The sequence below is a fragment of the Dermacentor albipictus genome, chromosome 8 (assembly GCF_038994185.2).
Source record: "Dermacentor albipictus isolate Rhodes 1998 colony chromosome 8, USDA_Dalb.pri_finalv2, whole genome shotgun sequence".
Lineage (NCBI taxonomy): Eukaryota > Metazoa > Arthropoda > Arachnida > Ixodida > Ixodidae > Dermacentor > Dermacentor albipictus.
The window spans coordinates 113,224,468-113,246,973 of NC_091828.1; the positions used below are offsets into that span (position 1 = coordinate 113,224,468).

The 22,506-nt window shown below is 43.1% G+C and overlaps 1 protein-coding gene across 3 annotated transcripts in view; it reads right to left on the reverse strand.

Annotated features, from left to right (window-relative positions):
- Positions 1–3,014: 3,014 nt before the first annotated feature.
- LOC135920103 (uncharacterized) overlaps positions 3,015–22,506 on the reverse strand; it is a 33,788-nt gene continuing 14,296 nt past the window's right edge. For 2 of the 3 annotated variants that reach the window (XM_070524182.1, XM_070524183.1), the window contains exons 9-15: positions 21,440–21,670; positions 14,488–14,593; positions 12,172–12,327; positions 10,885–11,076; positions 8,813–8,948; positions 7,407–7,477; positions 3,015–4,588 (exon numbers count right to left, since the gene is read on the reverse strand). In XM_070524182.1, coding sequence (XP_070380283.1) covers positions 4,301–4,588; positions 7,407–7,477; positions 8,813–8,948; positions 10,885–11,076; positions 12,172–12,327; positions 14,488–14,593; positions 21,440–21,670 — 1,180 coding nt within the window. In that variant the 3' untranslated portion in view covers positions 3,015–4,300. The remainder of the gene's footprint in view (positions 4,589–7,406; positions 7,478–8,812; positions 8,949–10,884; positions 11,077–12,171; positions 12,328–14,487; positions 14,594–21,439; positions 21,671–22,506) is intronic. The other variant, XM_065454169.2, reaches the window with a different exon arrangement.

Consider the following 22,506-nt stretch of genomic DNA (forward strand, 5'->3'; position numbering starts at 1 on the left):
CAGCACACATCAATAGCCATTGTGCTATTGTCGTAGCTACCTCTTAATCGTGGAAGTCTGCAACTGTGTCCATTAAGGCAGTTAAAGGTGGCCTAGGTATCCAAGTTGTTCCTTCTGTTTGTAGGTCTGTTCCACACCACAAATCTATGCAGGGCTTCAATAAAGAGAGCAAGCTACTGGGCACGTGTCACAGGGTATGTGCTGCTCTTGAATTAGAAAAAAATTACCCGGTTAAGCAGAATCGAACCCGCATCATATATAACCAAAGAACCTTGTCTTATGTGTTCACACACATTTCAGGAACAGACTTATCGGCTGCGCCAATCGATGGCACAGCGTGTTCAGACGGAAGTACGAGAGGAGCCCGGCTGCATACATGCCTCAAACATATGATGAATAGCTTCTGCAGTGTCACTACATTGCTTCAATGCTAATCGCATTAACATCAACATTCATTGCAAGATGGGTTCTGCCAAAATTTTTATTACTAGCTTAGAGCCCTTCTGTACCAGCGCTTTATGTAAAATCCGCGCATTCCACGTGCGAGCCTTGTAGTTTGTAGGCAAAAGTTTCGTTGGGTCAGAGCATTGTAGGGAAAGCCAACATTGCAAAATTATGCAAACCAAGTAAATAGCTTGGAAAAGCACCTGCATGTGCTCATAGAAAGCACTTTTTGTTCTTGTAAAAAAGAAAATCCGCAGACAATTTATTATGAGGCATTTATAAATTCTTACTCATGTGTACAAAGTTACCGCCATTGATGTCTGTGGACTTCATATTTTTCAAAATTTGATGGGGAGGATAGAGAGGAATGTGTGCAAAAATCAGTGATCTATTAAGTCACAGTCGTGAAAAATTGAATATTTTTTTAGAAAATCAGATTTTTCTTTTAGTCTGCCAAATCAAAGACAGTGACTGGTACTCACTAGTGAAGCTTCTTCATTTGCACAAACAAAAGTTAACGTACATTATTCCAAGACAGCACCTTACAAATTGGTGCTTTTTTTGTAGCTTTTGCTTAGTCATAGTCACTGGACAAAAGAAGGCAAGCAGTCACCCAATTACTAATTTCAGTGCTGCAAGTTCAACCCTCTTCATAGCAGACATGCCATGCCATGCACCATACTCAGATCATATATCTATATCTGGTGCACAACTCAACAGCGCCTATGTGCATGGTTGTGTTTGACTGCAGTCACAAAAGGCCTGCCCAATTGTCTTTATTCAGTTACCATTGAGAGCTGCTCAACAGCTTTTAGCAGTTTAAAGGTGACAAATGCAAGTATATTATTCTGGAACATTGTCCGCACTTTTTATAAGGCAAAACAAAATATTTGAGCAAATCCAAAGGAGAGGCCAGTTGACAATTACCATTTCTTGAATTAAGGGAGGCTATCAGAAAGAAAGTGTTACTCGACATCTGCAAGACTGATGCTCTGCACAAACACCAGGAGATGTCATGTTTTTCCGCAAAACAAATACCCTCATATTCGGTTACCTACATTCCTTGCAGATTATGGAGGCATCTTCAGGGTATTGTGCAAGCAATGGACTACCCTTGTACTGACCTGGTCGTCATACAGTCAAACCTCATTATCATGAAATCCCATCGCAGCCACAAAAATACCTTCATTGCATCCGGTATTTCTTAAAAGCTTAAATGCATATATCGACAGGAAAAAAATCACTATCATATCTAAGCGAAAGGAATGGAAGCGGGCCTGGGTGCCTCCGACAGGCCAGCAAAGGGTCTTCAGCAACATTAAAAAAACGCCGTATTTTGTCGTGAAGATATGAGGCACAGGAAAAATAAATTACATACACGCATTCTGCATTGCCGTGAATGCGCAAACACATGATCGGTATCATCAAGAGGGACCAGCACATTGGCTTGCCGACTGTGGCCCAACCAAGCCAAACCGCTGGCCAAAACGTGCACACCACCGACAGACCTTCGAGACACAAAAGGGACCACACGTGGGCCTGCACAGGCCGTGATCCGTACTCCATTGCTACGACAGTTAGTCTAGCCTGTGCGTCTGATTTCACACTCAATTGTTGGTAAGGTCTACAACATAAAAATGCGCAAGCCTCCGACAGAATTTTCAGACAAGGAGGAGGCCATTAGGCCTAACCAGCACCGTTTCGTCTACAAAGTTGCAGTTTCGTGCCAGTCGACACGGAGAAACTTTGTTCATGGCTGCCATGTTTACGGCATCGTGCCAAGGTTTATGGTTCGTACCAAAAACACTATGTGTCACCCAAAACTTCAATTATTGCCATTATACATTGATGCTAAAGGTAAGTGGCGGTGCCCCAGGAATAATGCAAGTCCAAAAAATCGTGTGTCTGAATAATTGACTAGGCAACTATATTTGACATTTTTATTTAAATTTTTATTAAATTTGCTTTGCTATGACAGGTGCTACACCGGGTCTCACACTTTTGATTTTGTTATAGCAGACTACTCCACTGAAATAAAGCATGAATAACCAAATTCCATATTTACTTTGTTATATCCATGTTCGTTATATCGAAGTTGGACTGTGCTCGAATATCGGGACGTATGCAATTTTTGCCAGTATAGCAGGACTGTGCCCATGTCTGCTCGCATAGACAGTGACTAATGCAAGTCAAATTTACACAGCATTTGACTGAACATCCACAACTAGCCTAAGAAAAACTGTAAAATGTGACTGGCCTTGTGCCTTTTCATGCTGTGGCCGATATCAGTTGGACACCACATGAGTTTCGTGAAGTTTTGCAGAACCAATACTTTCCAAATACGAAAAAACATATTGAAATCCACCACGTCACACTGACGTACCAGCATTAGAGCTTTGGCACAAAATTTAGTAAATGAAAGTTTGAGCTTCATTTTCTTTTCTAATAATTGACCATATCATGAAATTAACCACAACAGAGATTTTAAAGAATACATTAACCGTCTACATTTATCTTTTTCTTTAGTGTCCCTTTGTAAAAGGCTGCCAAGAAAGGACAACACCGCCAAGAAAAGACAACAAACAGATGAAGTTTATTCTCAGTCGCAGATCACTTGCGTCACTATAAAATTGTGAAATTCAGCTCGATACTGTGAGAATAAGCTGGCTAGAACATAAGTTTCCAGCCTTTGTAATATGCACTGGAGATACTTAGTATTGAAACAAAAGCTTCTTTCTATCCTAAAAGACATTTGCAGACTTGGTGTATCACTATAACATGACCTGTCAAAGATGCAATAGCTTATTCTGCATTTTTGCTGTTATCTGCAAACAAGACTTCTACAAAAATATATATACACCATAAACAATACAACAAAATGGTGTAAGCAACATCCTGCATATTAACATGGAGTACGCATTGTTTTTGTGCTGGCAGGTTATCTCTTGCCTTTTGCCAGCACGAAATGACAAGGTATCACAGGTTCCAACAGACAGTTCAACTTCAGAACACTTGCTTAGACTCTAGTCAGTGGAGATGCCACTGTCCTCTTCGAGGTTGAAGGCAGTCCATGCTGACTATGTTAAGATATACGCCACTGATAAGCACCATTTTTCAAAACAGCAAGTGAGAAGTTTTTCAAGGCACGTATCCATGTGCAGGTGTGCTGCTCACATTGGTCGAATGTTACCTTGTTGAATGGATAAGAAACTAAAACTCGCTCAGCACAAATTTTGAACAAGGGCAAGGTTAACATACAATGTAAATTGAAGCATTGACTGCATTCAACACAGTTTTATAGCTGTGCATTAAGACAAGGACAATGAATAAGGAACGCACAACATTTTATTATTTCTGCCTTTTATTGATTGTGCTTGTACGACTACAAGTCTGCACAACACTATTGGTTACCTTCAATAAACAGCAATTCAAGCAATTGTGCTTCTAGCAAGAAACCTTAATTTGCCCATTCTTATTGATCTTAGACTGCTGGTTATGCGTGAAACACTTTCAACTTAACACTGCAGAAATGAAGAAACTTTGAGATACCAACCGCAAGTAACACACCACACTGCCCCATCTGTTATGTTCATCTGGTCTGTTACTGGATTCACACTAGTTAAAAATTGCAGTTGTGTTGAGTTACACAACTTGCCATGGTTCTTTAGTTGTTACCATTCCATGACGACCAGTCTACCCCTAGCATGAAATCATGTTCAAGTGGATCGGGAGATCTCTAACCTGCAAGTAGTGCTTATTGCAATGACTAAATGTTTAAGAATGAACTTCTCCAAAGCACTAGGGCACCACCAACACAGTATGCTCCCCTCTGGTTGCACTCGACAACAAACGCACACTACGATGATGACCTTTTGTACAAATTAATGAACCGTCTACATTTGTTGTGTGGCGTGGTGTAGTTGAAGTAGAGAAAGGCGTGCTCCAGAAATGTCAAGATGCCCTTTGCATGCCTGGAGTACTCGATATGGAACACCCAGAAAGACGCAAACAGCGCACAGAGGCCCCCAAGCAGAGACGATGCGGTGAACAGGCGGACACCATTGACGAACACGTCGACGCTCTTGTCGACGTGTGTGACGAGGCAGGGTGTCGGCAGCGCATTGCCCTGTGGCATAGAAGTTTCCTATCAGAATTAACAACCTGTTGCAATTTCAATTTCACAACATTTTTAGCTTTAGCTCTGGGCAAACTCCAATTTTCCTAATACAATACAGGCAAAACAAAGAAATTGCTTTTATGAAACAACAGCTGGACCAACTTGAATAAAATTTGTTGCATTAGAGGAAGTGAAAGTTACATTCTAACAGCTCTAGCAAACAAAAAATTGATTTAGGAGCTCAAATTATAGGAGAAATTGCCAGAAATCAGTAGGCATAAAAAATATATAGAAGCACAAAGTTTACAAACTCCTACACTGCACCAAAAATAGGTTTTGCAGTACTGGCAACTAAATCTTTTAGAGTATACCATCAACACAAATGCCACATATGAATTTACAGCTTATGTGAAATTGTTACATATGTTCATCAGTGAAAAGCCTAATTTTGCGTACAATCCGCAAGGAAGGAAACCAGTTGATAAACAGAGCGCTGTTATAAAAAAAATTGTTATAATGCTTACAAGGGTTTCGCAAAGGTTGTACCTGCAAATTACTAGTATATTTTAGAACACTGCACAATCAATTATCTCTGCTTTACAATTTACATGTGTTAATAAGTGGAGCTTACGGTATTGTAAACTGGATGCTTGAGCTTTTTTTTATTTGGTAATTTTGAAGATTAAAAAAATTCTGATAGCATAAATTGAAAATGTTTAGAGTACAGGTGAAGTTATGCTTAGGAGGGTTTTGCAAAATTCCAACTGACAAATTAGCGATATACTTCACAGTGGTGCATAAGCTGTCAATTTTTATCCACATTAAATTTTTCAACAGGTACAGTTTACACAATCGTGATATTGATTTTTTTAGTGCTGAGTTTAGAGTTGTGAACTCAATGGTTCAGCTTATTTCTCAATTTACAAAACTTTTTTTAACAAAAATTAATGGCCTAAATCAAAATCTACTCTCTACAGTCAGTAGTCAACAAACCTCATAAAAACTGGCACAGTGAATGCCAAGCAAAACAATTTCTCAATTTTCACATATTTAGAGTGCCCGAAGTAAATTTTCCTCTTAACACAGAATATCAATAGAAATCGAAGAATAAAAAATAGAACCTATTTGAACAGTGGTTAATAAAATCCCACTGCTTGTCAAGCATTTTATGGATGGTCTTTCCTTTTTACCTCGAATCTGACATTCCTTCCCAATCAATGACAGTATCTAGCAGTTCCAGACATGAGCTCAATAAATGCAGAATTACATGCGCTCTTTTTGAAGCTGCAATTCATATGATCAAAAAAAAAAAAAAGAATTCTACATGCCTAGAACTTCAACTAGAAGTTGTTAAATGCCGAGATTCAAACGTGGTTATTTTTGACGATCAGGTGTCTTGAGTGTGTATTAGCAAGTTTATTACTACAGACAACAGCGATCCAAGCAAACCATTCTCATAGGAAAGTTGTTCAGTTGAATTTACTTGTAAACTTCCTAAAGGCAGATTTTTTGGCAAATACTTTAGGCAAATACTATACTGATATTTTTCAATTATCAAGGTGGGCATTCTTTATGATGAAGTTTGACAATCTATAACTTTGATTCAAAATGGCCTAAAACAATAATTTATAGCTTACAACACACTAAGAACATTCACAATCAATTCCGTGTGCTGTACATTACCATGCAAGTTGCTGTTAATTAGTTAATTAGGCTCCAAACAAAGAGCATCCTGTTTTGGATATCATAAAAAATATTTATCATAGAAAAATTTAATCACATTTTAAAAATCAGCTGGTAAAGGTACATTACCTGTGCAATATTCAGTCAAATTGTTTAAAAAACAAAAAAAAGTTATTTGAAGTGCCTCATCCCCTTTAAAGCAGCCATGAAACACTTCTTGAACATAGTAAGAAAATTTGTTGCCAATATGTAGACAAGACACCTGTGAGCATGTGAGCCAAATATTATTGCACTGCATGCGGCAGGGATTTACAATCTCGTGTCAGCAAAAGTAAAAAATCGCTTGCTCTCTCCTTTGCAATGTAGTCAGCAGCTACTTCGCAAACAGCCAAGCAGGCCCAACCATTATTGGTGGATTTCGTGATTGCGAGAACATTCTCAGCAATAGCAATGGTATTGTTAATTTTGAGTTTAATAAGTGAAAAAATATATAGTAGGTCTGGGATCTCAAAAAGACTAAAAAAGAAGTATTTTATCTTTGCACTTCCGGTCTAGGGCACGACAGTTGCGCAAAGCTGCGCGTGGCCGCAGAGATTCCACCGGCGTGCTGCGTAGCGAACATACCACAGCCACCACGGGGTGCTGTGACAAGCCCCCTTGTCACTGTCAACAGTGTGCTCTGACTGGTCGGTAGGTGGCGCGACTTCAGGGGTGTGGAAATGCAAGGCAACCAGAGTGCTATCTTGCGTCGAGAAACAGATGCGCATGCCTGAACATTAAGCAGCGTAGCAAACAAATCCAATGAAAATGCCCAAATTTTTTGGGTGGGGCCTTGCTCCCTTGCCACCTCCACTGTTAGCTTCCAGCGCACTAGTGGTGACAAAAGGAGAGAGAGAAAGCCAGGCGTCGGTGCGATAACTACCTCGAACTATAACAAATTTTTGTGGCATGAGATTCACAATGGGACGCCCTTCAACAGTGAGGCCGTTTTATGATTAGTTAGAAAAGTGTTTCAGGGCCCCTTTGACTCACTTGTTGCTGTGCAGCAGCAAGTGAGCTTGATAAACGCATTCGCTGGCGAGCGAGTTCTGCAGCAAGAGTCAGTAAACCTTTCCAGTGTGATAGCCTGCGAGTGACAGCAGTGGCACAAATGCCGACCTACCTCGATCAAGAGAGAACCCAGCCTCTCCCCGCATCTCCTGGCAATGGCCTTCAGCACCACCATGAGAATGTCTGCAGCAGCAAAGAGAACATATTTTTTTTTTAATTGTACGGAAACCACCGACGATGATCGTTAATGCATGCAAACAGAAAAACACTTTTAGAAAGCTATTCACTTTATTTAAGGCAATATCATACATGTTATTGATGTATATTTTTTTCAGTGAGGATATTAGGCAGCGTTCATTGTTTCATTGTGAACTTACATCTGTAGTGGTATTACAGGCGTGTGACGGCATGTGTGTCTCAAAGAGGTATAATATAGCTGGCATTGTGCGATGAATGCACTCTGCAACTCGACTGCGCAAGAGCGTGTGCCCTTTACATTGGCCCCTTTGTATCCACTATGAATCCAACCACCAACTACCATGATAATGGCAAGCTTTTCAAGTGAGGGTGCAGTGCAGACTCGTGAAAAAAAGAAAAGGCGAGGGAAAAGAAAAAGAAAAAAGAAACGAAGACCCAGTCTAACATAAAACAATGGCGATTCTAGGTGCACATGTGATCGCTAATCTTTAAATGTTGTAATGCAAAGCAACAGTGCAAAGAACACGAGAGGGTGGCGGCCAAAATGAGTGCTTGTCAAGAACAGCCTTAACTTATTTCAAATAAGAAGGCCCTTCCTGGGAAGATAAAACTGCCATGATAGGAAGACCACTGCTGTAGTCGTTTCTTTCTTTTGTCCAAGTTCTACCTTCGTGTTAGTTCAACCATGTCTGACAAGTTAGCCCAAACCTTATGTCTTATGGTCTTTCAAGAGATGAAAGCACCTCCCAAACATTGTCTGCTCTCTATCCAGTATGCAACATTTTGTATGTACCATCAATGCAATGTGTGTAGACTAGAAACTGTTTCAGATGGATTTGTGCTGACGTACACATATGGCTACCACTGTTGATGTGTTCAACTGAAGTGCAGCGAACGATTTTGCCAGTCTAACAGTGCAAAACAGCATGGTATTTTTGTGTCTTGTGCCACATGAGAATGTTTATAGTGCACCATGGTTGAGCACAGCACCACTAGATGTTATGACGAGCACTGCTAGTGCTGCTGCTGACGAATTCATGTCCAAGTATTGATATACTGAGTTTCGCACAGATAGCAGTGCCAGGAGGGCATTAGTTTTTTGGCTAAACCCCTGGCTGACTTCTGAGATTTTGTGCAGATGTGGCATTTTGCAACGAGTTCATTTGCGAGCATTATCTGCCTGTTATATGCACAACAAACCCAGGGTGCATATCGTCTGCGTGTGGATTTTCGAGTTGAAACCAGCCAGCAGCTTAGATGGGAGTCATGGCTGGCACTCCAAGGATAGGTACGTGAGTTACATTGTAATGGTTAACATACCGTTTCCAGGCTTAGACATTGCCTTGATTTCTTCACTTGTGCCACAGTTCATGAGTATGAGGAACAGCTTCTTGATGCCCTTCTCAAAGCAGTCAGCAATGTCAGTCCTCCATAGAATCTTGAACTCTCCAAGCAGCTGAGAAAAAAAAGTAATAATAGCAATACTAGCTGAATAACAGAGCAATTCTTACAGTGAAGTCGATAAGGGCTACTTTTCCCACTGTTGCGTCCGCATGTAGAAAAAGATACAGAAGATAGTGCAATGCCGGGCCAACCCGCAGCAGAGCTGAAGCAGGCGTTAAGCACTCCCCATACGTGGGCCGGTCCCGAAGATAGTGCAATACCAGGCGGACCCGCGACTGAGGTGCAGTTCGCCATAAAGGGGCCCACATACAAAGCTTCGCTGGTCATCCTTCCTCCCAGAATGGAAGGGCATGAAGCTTTTCTTTTTAAATTTCATTGTTACATTGAGGCATCACAACATTTCATTGCCAGAAAAGAGGAGAGGCTCAGAGATAACAGCATGCCTGCAGTGCAAGAGATGGCAACTGGGGGATAGCACAGAACATGGAGAAATACAGATGCTGTCTGTACTCTAAAGCTAACTGCTAGAAAATCTTGGCCATGTGGAATGCCCAGTTTCAGGTAGCATAAATACAGAGTAGCAGCCATGCAAAATTTTACATTTGAAATACGAGCAGATGCATCACTAAAGGCTTGCAAAAGTGGACGTTTTGATAATAAAACTAAGATAAGAAAAAAAAAAGAAAATGTTGTCATTACCACTCGCTGGAAGGGAGGCCAGGCTAACAATTTGCAGCTTCTTAGCATGACCTCTGAGTCTACCTATTGCCCGTGGCTTCCCGCGGCGCACAGAAAAATCTTAGAGGTGACATGCTGGGACTTGTGTCACAGCCACCAACCACCAGGTGTAGCAGTCATCTGCTTAGGTGCTCTTTATTAAAGGTTGTTAATGAGAACATTTGGCAAATAACGGCCCTACAACTTCGCCAAGATTGCTTCAGTGGTGTATAACTACTAAAGCAATCTTGCAAAGTGGTTTACAACCGATCTAGCCAAAGTGAAATTTCGTTTTAGTTGGATTTAGAAAGTACACGAAACACTTTTTAAATACTGTAAGAAAACATTACAAATATGTAGACAAGGTCCCTGTGAACACGTGAGCCAAATATTATTGCCCTGAATGCAGCATGGAATTCACAATACCATGTCAGAAACAGTAAAAAATTGCTTGCTCCCTCCTTCGAAATGTCATCAGCAGCGACTTCGCAAGCAGCCAAGCAGGCCCAACCAGCACTGGTGGATTTCATGATTGTGAGAAGATTCTCTGTTATTGCTTATTTTGAGTTAAATAAGAAATGTATATGTCTACGATATGAGAAAAAAAAAAGAAAAAGTATTTTGTTTTTGCACTTGCAGTCCACACACGGCAGCTGCATGTAGCTGCGTCTGCTGCACATGACCTCAGAGGTCGCATCAGCATGCTGTGTAGCATAGATACCGCTGCCGCCATGGGGTGCCGTGGCAAGACCTCTGGCAGCTGATAGCCACATGGTCCGATTGGTCTCTGAGGGTGACGCAACTCTAAGGGCGTGGCAATGTCAGGCAACTCACGCACCCATCCTGTATCGAGAGAATGACGCGTATGCCTGAACCAGAAGTATAATTACAAAGAAACAAGCAAAAATGGCCAGCTTCTGGGCGGGCCCCCTAGCCCCCTTGCCAGGGAGGATAGAGAAAACAACAGATCAGTGCGATAGCTGCTTTTCTCGTGGTTGAAAGGTTAAAACACAAGAACACCGTATATATTTTATTATGATACCTGCTTCTACCAGCCAGTTTTGGTTTCACTGCCTAGGAAATGCACGTGTCATGATGTCACGATACAATGGCTGGCTCTGTTCGTGAAACCACTGCGGCTGCCACACACGAGCGCAGATAAAACAAACATGGGCGGTGCTGTGGTAAATTTCTCTAACGAGCAACAACGTCGTGCGTAGTCTAATTGATGCAGTACGCAACTGAATGCACAAACGAAGGATTACACTCACGGATGACTCTTTCCTGTACACGGGAAAAGTCGAAATGGCCTTCTCCACTGTCATCTCGCGAACAGCGACGTGCCTCGCCTTGGCGAGCAGCGCTTGCTTGTGGTAGTCCATGTTCTCTGCAACTGTAGAAGCTTCGGATTTACCTTGCTGGCATGCTTTGTCCTCGTCTTCCGACAGCCGTAAATCAATGTACTGAAAGTATGAAGAAAGAAAAAAAATTATGCAGATCTGACGACCATGTTGAAATCTATGTGGAGCAAAGCTATCGTGAAGTACTTAACAAAATGGTATACAGTGTAGACCGCTTATAGTTTAAGTCGCGGAACCTGTAAAAGTCCGTGCTATAAGCGGTGCCGCATTATAACCAAAGCTCGCTTTTTTCGGCTTTTGCCTATGCCAGACGGACCACCCACCTTTCAAACACAATTTACTACATATTTCACTCACACACACATGCAACACAATCGCAACACAGCACCAAAACCAAGTTCTCCTGACAAGTGCGGCATCAGCGGAAGAATGCTGTTATTTTCGTCTGGAGATATTGTTTTAAAAGCCCTTCGAACAATTTCATCTTCTACAAGGCTTAAGCACTGAAGCGCTTTCTCCCTCAAACTGTTCTTCGTGCAGTTCACCTTCACTTTGCTGAGGTATTCAAAAGTATCTTTGCACGGGACATCTGGGTCTGGCATCGGGTCGACATGAGTCAGTTATTTCTTGGATGAGCTGCGTCCTGCCACGGGACACAATCGTGCAATCGTCCTCGATAGGCTTGCAGCCATGATCGCGACAATAAATTGCCGAGAACCCACCGAAATAATTGAAGCGCAGACGATTGCAAAATTGCGTAATAAGTGTGTTAGTTTCCCTTCACTGGCTCTTACAGAAAAAGAATTCAGCTTCTTGGAGGTGGTGTCACATGACTAATTACTATGTTACACAAATGTGCAGTTCGTTTTCTTCATGTAAGTGCATGCGCAGTCTATACTGCTTCACATATATAAACCGATTCAGTGGCACAATAAATTTAATTGAAAGTTTACTCTTGTTGTGTGTTCTTCTTCTCTTATGTCCATGTCTTTTTTGTTGCACAATAATACTTGAGTAATGGATTAACAACTTGCCCGGAATGCTGCTCTCATTGACTTTTGCCAGTTTTTTTTTTTTTGCACTTATAAAAATTTTTCAGAACATGTCGCAGCCTGTGTTTCCTCCACTCAAGCAAGGTATTTGACTTCAGTCACATGCAGACACAAGGATGACATGAGTCGTTTATCTTGTGCTTACCAGAGGTCGAGAGGTATGTTGTGTACTTTCGTTATCCCGTTGTTGCCTAAGCTCCTCAGCGTACTTGCTCTTAGCCTGGCGTGTGTTCCACACACTGCCTGCCACTGTGTGTCGAAAGGTGTAGAACTTTGCCTTTAGTGCAGTCCTCCAAAACTTCTGTCAGTGAGAAAGAAAGTCACAGTTTCGCCCAAAGGTGAAACATTGATAGCGATAACAGGGTATTGAACAACTACACGAAGTAAGGTTAGTAGGCTTATCAGGCAAAAAAACTGCTGTAAACACTTGCTAACAAATGAATTCACAGGCACAGTGTCACATACGCACAGGCAACCACAAACAGATCTCACCCTGTGACCAAGAATATGCTGTCACAACAATGGCGTGATGAAGAGCACAGGCAGAGAGAGGTTAGCAACCACGCTGTGACCACCCTGTGACCCTGTGACCAACCACCCTGTGACCAAGAACATGCTGTCACAAGAATGGCGTGACGAAGAGCACAGGCAGAGAGAGGTTAGCAACCACTTCGTGCTGCCTCTCCCTTCAATGTGCCGCCAAGATTTGAGATTATGTGACCTCCAGCACTAGCCATGTGGAAAGCCAGCACATATAAACCCACAAGTCATCTCAGCTTTTCTGGCGTTTACACATGGCGCAGATTATCTCCAAGATAGGGTGTGCGGGTCGTGTATGTGCTCGGCCACACCATGTGCATAAGCGGCCGGGCTAGAAAAGGAGATCCGTGCTTATATGCCTGCCCCTCCTCCTCCTCCCTCTCATCATTCGGTTGATCACATTACCGAGCCAAAATTGCAGTTTGATAAAAGGACTCGGGACTGAACCAAAAAGCAGCCCAAGGTAGCCACAACAGTTACATTTTCGTCCAATTCGGAGCCAATATAAAATACAGACTTTATTACTAATATAACTTTCATTAGTCAATCAATCATAAATTTTAATGAATAAGGAACATTCCGAACCATTATCAGCCAACCAGCAATGATAATTAGCGGCCTGAACCAGTCACCGAAATATAACATGTTCAGTACATGAGCACGTCGATTACTGGGAGTACATGCTGTTAACTGCTCACTGCCTGCAAATTTAGGACTTCTGATTGTCACTTGATTAACGAACATAAAAAAAAAAGAGGATAGTTCATTACATTTTCACAGCTAATCATGTTCCTATTGCTTGAAGATCTATGGCCTGAAGTGTCCGAAGCGCTGGCAAGGCATTGTGAAGGCGCTGTTGATGCTACATCATCATGAGCCTTCAGAACTGGAAGCTCACAGTGCCCTGATCCACAGCAGAGACATCCGCAATCTTCTTGCTCACATCTCCCAGGTCCGCTACTTTTGGGCCAAGATAGATTGACTTTATATTTACGAAGTGTGGCGACAGTAGATATGTCCCCTAGACAAATCTCAACTAAACTCATTAAGGGACCTTACACAATGGCTTCTCAAGTGCGATCCTAGCAGAAAAAGTGTTTTCCTGTGCATGTGCATGTGATGGCTGAAAATGATGGGTAAACTTTGCGCATGCTGATTATTTCGCTTGAAATCAACAACAAACTATGGCTAGCAAATGTGCCAAAATGCAAGTCAAAAGTAGCCGAGCTTTCTGTAGAAGGTCAATGTCTTAAAGCAGCCAATTTGGTGCAAAGTAGACACCAATGGCCACCCTGCCATTCCCGAAGGCTGCCAGTGGCATTCGGTGGGTCTGTTAAATGTGTTGTTATGCTGACACATTTCTGAATTCCCAAGATGCACTGTTTACCTCTGCCTCAAATGGGAAACAAGAGACGGTGCATTCGGTACAGCAGCATAAACAATCGCCTTGGTCAGTTACCAATGGTGTCAGCAATGGCATCCACATTATTGCGAGATAACTATCCGGCCTATAAATGAGCGCTTTTGGCGAGCACAGTTTTCTCTAATATGTCACACAAACTTTAAGTTTGATGGAGTGCAAGAAAGGCAAGAATCAGTAATACCAGCCTGTAATATACAAGTCTAAACCATAGTTGCCATTGTTTAAGTGGCTCAGCTGCTCATACTGACTCGTCTCAGGGTGAAACAACACAGATCGCATACGCAGATAAGTATGTTTTGCCATGTTATGACATCGGACTTCTTTCACTTACCCAAAGAAGATTGCTTGCTCGCATCTGCAAATGTTCACTCCAACAAACAATGCATCAAGCTGTTTAAGGCTTACTGTACATTAAATTTCACCACCTAATGCATCACTGCTTCGCATTACAGGCAAAAGTGTTTTTGTAATTGCAAGTTATAAAATCTTTTTCTTTACCTTTCCTTTCTTTACTTTTCCTTTCTTTCCCTTGATGCTTGACAGGTGCGGGTACTTCTCTAACAGGCTGTCCACGGCTGCATCGTATTGATATGTCGATGGGTACCTGCATTAAATAAAAGAATAAACAGACACACAATAAAGAAGTTGGCTGGTTGTAGAGTAACTGTCCCAATACAACATGTCAGCTCTGCATAAGTTTGAACTCCGAGAGGTTTCTTTATATGGACAGTAAAAAAAGGAGTACTAAAAAGAAGCTTTAGCTCAAGGCCAACCTCAACTTCCCTATTTACCCGAATCTAAGATGCACCTTTTTTTCACAGAAAATGGGTTCACTAATTGCCTGCTCGTTACAATCGAATACAAAACCAAAACTACGTTCGCAGTATTGGCAACTGCCTACCGTGGGAGGTGTCAGCAGCATCACCAGCGCCATCCCAAAATGAGGACACAGTACATTTTTCATAAAGGTTGTTGTGGGTTAATTTTGTTCTTGAATACAGTCAAGAGTGGTGTCCTCGGTCAATGATTTGCTAAGATACTATGACTTTTGCAAGGTTTTACAAGATTCGGTACAGGATGTGTCGGCGGGTATGACCGCCAGCATTTCTGGTGCTGCACCAAGCTCGCGTTCTGCACACAGTGCGAGAAATGCTGTCAGTTGCATACTTCGACAAGACCAGTGCAGAGTCACATGAAAGCTTGCAAAAGTGATAGTAAGTAAATATAAATATGATTGCTCAAGAATACCGCCCCTGTGTGCTTGACATCTGTGGCCAAAGATGTGCAAATGGCAGCAACGACATGCCACTTTTATTATGAAACCTCTTGAAACCTAGCGCGTACATGGTTGTCTCGTGTGTCCTTCCTTTGTCAGATGTTTTATTTGGTGCCTTCGTTGTAATCAGGTATAACCAACTCGCCCACCAGCACATGCTCAGTGTCTTCAAAAAAGAGTTCCCTTCTCTGAAGGTAAATTATGCCAGTGTTCATAAAACAGCTGAAAAGAACACATACGACAGGACGGGCACTGAATACTGCATGCGTCGTTTTTTTCTGATTGCGAATGTGGGGGCCGTGCGATATTTTTCTTTTATAAACTGTGGACATGTTACATTCATGTGCATGTTGTGCATTGTGCACTGGCTGCACGATAGAATCAAGTAAGTGCAGTCGTGTAAAATGCAGAAATGCTTTTATTACACGATCACTGGACCGTTTTGAATTCAATTTGCTGTTTTTGACAACGAAAGGTACGTTCTAGCAACTGTAGGATGCAGAATTCCGATATAAGACGTGAAAATTTAATGCGATTAACATTCTTGGGATACCTCACGCACGTTTTGGTATCTTTGTACGGTCAACGTCCGATTCTTCAGACTCCCTACGGGCAGCAAAAACGCCTGAAAAATCGGGCAGTCACAAAATTTGAATGCATGCTTTTTACTGCCCCCGAGGGCTGAAATCGCCACAGGCACATCTGAAATAGCTCTAAAGGCCTGCCAGTACACTTATTAGGCGTGTCGGTGCTCGCAATTGGATAGCAGACGACGGGTACACGCATGTATAATTAAGGAATGCATACCGCGTCCCATGACAATTGACCCTTCCACTCATGGTATGCTTCACCATCTAACACTGCTGTATTGAAGCGAAGGTCAGTTTAGGGAATAAGCATTATGCAACGTGCCATGTTTTGCGAGCTTCGAAGCCACTGGCGATAATTACAAAGGCGGAGTCAGCACCACAACTGACACCAGCGAATTATTTCAATAAAAAAACACGGCAATGAACAGAAAGAAGCTTGGTAGCGAACTTCGAGGTCGCTAGGCCTAACGTTGCCGTGGTGGTGGCTACGGCTGCCAGCGGATCTGTGTGCGAAAGCACCAGAAGCGGCGAGATTAACGAAATGGCGCCGGTGGTGGCTTCGACTCATGCCATTTCGTACCTGCGGTTATGGCAAAAAGTTAGGAAAACCAGACGGCGAAGGATTTTTGGGTCCGAAACTTCAGACGTTCTTTTACACATTGACTCTGCGGGGCACAGTTCGGTGCCGCGAAGGCGTCCGAATTATCGGGCAGGTCCGAAAAATCCGGCGTCTGGAAAATCGGTCGTTGACTTATCCATGCCCATCTCTAAACATTTTCCCAGAGCGACGCCAACTTGTATCAATGAGTAGTTCGCGATCAAATGCAAGGAGCGTTTGGGCTGCTGTGCTTTGAGAACGGGGTTTTTGAAAACAGGAATCGGTCCAACTTGGGTAACCGAGTATTTGCCACTCTTCAATGGCAAAAGAATGCCCTTTACAATTTCTCCACTGCAGGGCACAATCGAACCCAACCCATATGTATTCAATCTTGTCTGAATATATATAATGATAATTGATTGATTGAAACTGTTATTTGAAGGGATGGCCCATGGCCTAAGTCAAGACAGTCAAGAGGCCCTCAAGCAACTGAACTACCGATCCTACATGACTAACATAGCGCACCGCATAAAACAATCCTGCCCCCACCTGTGGGACAATAGACATGCACGCATTTTCGTACACTGGACACCGGGTCAAAACATGAGGGGAGCGGGGAACAAGGCGGCCCACGAGGCTGCAGGCGAGAAAATTAGAGAAGAATGCCATTGCAGCCGTGAAGTGAGCCCGTCCCTGTTGGACCCCACCTATATCCCCGTCATCCGTCGTCATACCAGATCACCAGATTGCCCGGTTGAAACACGAGAGGAAGGCTCTACTACAGGCCTTCATTCCCAGCATCCTTTCTACCATTCCCAGCCGCCTTCCCAGAACAGCCCAGGTTCTCATCCACAAAGCAAGAGCTAAGGCGTCTATTACACCTGATGTTCTGAGCAAGTGGAGAGGAACACAAGTGGAATGCCCCAACCGCCCTGCGATCAACGTCGACCTCAAACATCTGATCTGGTCCTGTCCTGCCACACCCAACCTCTATATAATGATAGACGTGCCACGCACAGACTTCACGGCGCCGCCACTAGGTGGCCTGGCATGTGCAGGAGGAAGTGGTAACTGCACAGTTCGCAATAGGGGTTCAGAAAATTTGGGTGTGGTAGTTCAGTGTTTTTTTCTTCTTTTTTTATTGTTTAACCTAGGTAGGACATTAGTCATCATAATAGCAAGAGCTTGGTGGCGCAACCCACTGCCCCCTTCCAGAGGGGACACTCATAACATCTATCCATCTATCCATCCATCCATCCATCCATCCATCCATCCATCCATCCATCCGAAGCACGAGAGAGGAGCCAGGCTGCATACACGTCTCACACATGACGTGTCCCTGCGGTGACAACACGGTGTTTTGCTACATTGCTTCAATGCTAATCACATTATCGTAGACATTCATTGTGAGATGGGTTCTGCCAGAAATATCTTAAACAAGAAACTACCGAAAATGTGAAAGTTTAAAAAAGTAGAAGCATGAACTTTACAAATACGCAACTCTGCATCAAAAACAGATGTTGCACTTCTGTCAGCTGTATCTGTTGCAGCAACTCAATCGACAAATGTGATATATTGATTTACTACGTGTGTGAAATTTCACAAATGCTTTGCAAAAGTCCTTTCTTGTTCGACAGAGTGCCACAAAAGGCCTGCACATTTCTTTTTTAATGATGCAGAAATTCAAGAACGTCATAGGAACTCTAATTCAGAGGGCTTTGACATTGATATGAGGCGTCTTCAAGGGACAGTGACAGTGACGAGGAGGCCATGTTGTCTGATGAAAATTATTATGCTAATTAAAGGCAATAATTAGTATTACAATCACTGCTTGATCTTTAAGAATAAAAATATTTGTAGAATGTTCAGCAACCTATTGCCAATGAACAGCATTCAAATTTAAAGAGTGCTAATTTGTTACTTAGAAATTGAAGTTGTACTCAGGAAAAACATCTGGCCCCCGAAAGGTTAAGGTACACAAAGTCCATGAGTGTTTGTTCATTTCACCCACTATCGTTAATATGGTGGCTGCAGCTAGGAGTCAAGCCCATAGCCACACACTCAGTGGCAAACACCACAGTTAATGAGCCACTGTGGCAAGCTAGTCAAGAGAATAATTTATGGCATGCATAATGCAATGTATGCAATGCATATGCAATGCTGCAGCGTACAGGCGATGATGACAAACATGATGAAATGTCGGCAAGACGGCACGTGGCTGTCAGCCCAAACTGGTGACTGCAAGGGTTTGCTTTGGAAGATGTTACACTGACCCCTAGACTGCCAATGACGATGTAACTTGTCATCACAACAAGCATCCACTTATCGTTGCATTTGGCCTTAAATAATGTTTTTTTTTCCTTCCTTCCTTTCACTTACCGGTTTCATCAGCCGTATGAACTTGTATAAAGCATTCGTTTGGTAACTAAGTTAACAGGCAAGGCGTCACGCACGCACAGGCAAACATGAACACACCTCATTCGATGACCGCAGACACTTGCTGCCAAAGCGCATGTGTGAGAAAGAGCGGCAGCAACAGCGAGCTATTGACCTTTGTGCTGGCTCTCGCTTCAACGTGAACTAAGCATTGAGAACACAGCACATACGAAGCCACCAGCCCTCGGCGCGCCTAGACTTTGTACCCACTGGCTTTCGCGCTGAGACCCGCGCAACCGTGCTCAACCGCTGCCGGAGTAAAACACCCCCTCCCTCAATGCTGCCTCGGGCGCAGTGGAAGACGGCGCTTCCTTTCCGCCTTCCTCCTTTACGTGTGCCAATTCGAGCCACCAAATTTCTCGGCTCACACTCGCACGCTTTCACTAGCACCAACAGCGTACAGCACACGGCAGTGATGTTATCCCACTTGTGCTTTATACAGAACATCACGGTGATGGCGACGACGACAGCAGGAAAAGCACCTGGAGTGTCCATATAATTGCTACAGCAATAAACACATTCCACACTTTTAAAGATGTTTTCAAAATCTGCCATGTCAGCTAAGGGGTTTAAGATTCTCTCTAGTCAACTCCCCAACTCAGTGACCATTGAACATAATGCGTTTTGTATCTGCATAAACTGTACTAGCTTACCGCGTACGTATCAGTTAACGCGTGGCGTTTCCACTTTTCGTTGCACAATCACGGTGGTGCATCGTCCCCCATAGCACGGCCCGGCAGAGCAACAAGCCTCAGAGATCAGAACAAGGGCCTTTAATTGCCCTGTGCGTTTGCGCATGAAGCCTCATCAACATCAACACCAGAGCATTATGATTTATCTAAGCTAGGACTTGCTCTGGTAAAAAACACCGAGTGCTCAGCGTAGAAGAAAAACTGAACACCGCTTGTGCTATCGGATGTGGCAGCAAGTCAGTGCTGGCAAGCGACGAGGATCTACTATTGACTACGGTGTGTGGCATTTGGAGTGCAAAGAAGTTGCTCGGCAACACTGCTGTGACCGCAAACAGACGTCGGCTACGAGGTTCGACTTTTCGCCATAGTTGCCTCTGTTGTTGCCGAAGGGTCACCTAACGACAGTGATGAGCACACGGAAACCAACAGCATGGGCAATTCAGGCCCAACAGTGGCAGCTTCACGAATGCAATCGTCACGACGAGAACAGCACCCTGCAATGAAAAAGGCGCCCCACAACATCTGCAGCGCTACTGCGCCAATGCATGGAGAATGTGCAACGCCAACGAGGAATCTGTCGTGCGAGTGTTTGCCGAGAAAAGGGAGCTGGCTGAAAAGCTGGCTCGAAGCTTCAGTAAGTTTGACGCCGCTGTCGTTGCTGCTAGGCCACTGCGGCAACAAACGAAAATAACAGACTTCCGTCGTGCGAAGTGGATAAATACTGCGTGTTTTTGCCCTTTTGTCACACTCTCTCCGAGTTCCATTTTTGACAGGTAAGTGGGTGGGCAATCTCATGCTATTTCGCTTAAGCTGTACTACCGTTTAGTATGTACTTTTTCCCAGCTCCAGCCAACTACGGTTCAACAAAGTTTCACTGTATTATACAGGGTGTCCAGACTATCATGCTTCAAGATAGAAAAATATGCAAATGCCACGTAGGTGGGCAGAGCCAAGGTAATGTTGTTTACCTTTGCTCGGAGATACTCAGATTACTTTTTGCATTTTGCCTAATTACGTAATTAGTCTGAATTAATCAACTTCTCAAATAATATAAATAGATGAAAAGTGTCAATGGGAAAATTGTAGAGTGACATGAAAAAACTTCAGATACAGGTTTCTATTGCTCAATACGAGCTAACTAAAAGTGTCTTTCTGAGCTTTAAAGAATCCTGCAAATACACGTAAAGTGCCTCAAGCAGCTAGTCACGCGGCAAGTTTGCGTGTCGGTATTCGCAGGCTTCTTACATGCTCAGAAAAACACTTTTATGCAGCACGTATTGAGCAACGGAAAGCTGTATAGGAAGTTTTTCATGTCGCTCTACAATTTTATCATTGATACTTTTTATATAATTATATAATATTTTAGAAGTTGATTAATTAAGGCTAATCAGACAATTATGCAGAAAGGAAAAAGTAATCCGAGTATATCCAAGCGACAGCAAACAACATTATCTTGGCTCTGTCTGGGTGGCATTTGCATTATTTAAATCTTGGAAAATGATAGTTGGGACACCCTGTATAGGCATAGTTCTTGAACACCAATGACTTCATGCTCGCTTGTAAATAGGCTGAACCTAACTAATATGCCTGTGTGAAGGCAGTGATTGACTTTGGTATCAAATTAAATTGTCTTATAAGCACTTCAGAACTTCCTAAGTGTCACATATCAGAAATGTGCCATAGAGTCTCCAAGACTCTAAAAACAGATGCCAGCACTCCTCTAAAGCAAAGTATTGTGATGGGTGGTACTTGTACGTTGCAGCTGGCAGCTGGGACTACAGGTTTTTCAAGGCTTTGGCGCAGGGTCGCGCAAATGTAGCAGGACTAGATGATATGGTGACTTGAGCGTGAGACTTACACAGTAATCTTGCAGAGAGTATCAAAAAGCTTGGAAATGATGTGACGCTGCATCAGGGTGTTGACTGGCACCTGGATCCGGAGCATATCATCAAAAATGCCAAATGAAGGCAACTTGAACTCTTCACAGTCAGCTCCGCTGTCAGGCTCATAGTCAGGTCCGCTGTCAGGCTCACAGTCAGGTCCACTGTCAGGCTCACAGTCGGGCACCTCCACTTGCTCCTCTTGACGGCTTCATTGAAAAGATCGCAAAAGAGGAGAAAGTCATTGTAAAATAGCGTGAACAATCAAACGCACACAGATTGCAGCTCATTATTGCTTTCCTTGCACAGAAATATGAAAACTTGCACGAGATGTGCTACAAGGTTCAAGCTTAGAGCAGGCACGACAAAGTGTTGTTTTGTTACCAAAGTAGATTTGCGAAATCGGCCCAACGCTTAGTTTTGGACCAGAGAGAAAGAATGGATATCCAAAACACACATACACACATAAGAACCGTACATGTTGGAATCACTGTGAAGAGAAGCTTTCATGCAGTGGTTAATTAAATGCATGTAAAACTACATGCAATGCGTAAGATTGTCTTTACTGCCATCACATGCAATGTCTATCTCTATGCGCCCCACTGCTGAGGTATATTTGACAGTTAAGGGCTTCAAGTGTCAGCATTTGCAAATGTAACAAAGTTCACAGAACAAACTCAAATTCCTAATCCTCCCTACTACATACTGTATGTTTTTAATAATGCTGCAGAGGTAAGAAATGAGTCAAAACTGAATTTCTTTTAATTCTCTGCACTCACTGCGTAGTGCGGGCCCCAACACCTCAATGTAGCACTGAAGGGCTCATTGGCCAGTTGCCCATTCCTAAGTTTGCATACAATGCGATGGCTATGGTTGAAAGTACTGTTCCACATGTGCAACCACAACCGTGAGTGGCACTGGCGAACACTCCCGGGGCCAGATGAAGTATACATACACAAATATCCGGCAAAGTGGGCGGGAGGACAGTTGTCGCCATAGCTCAGTGGTAGAGCATCGCATGCATAATGTGAGAGATGTGGGCTCA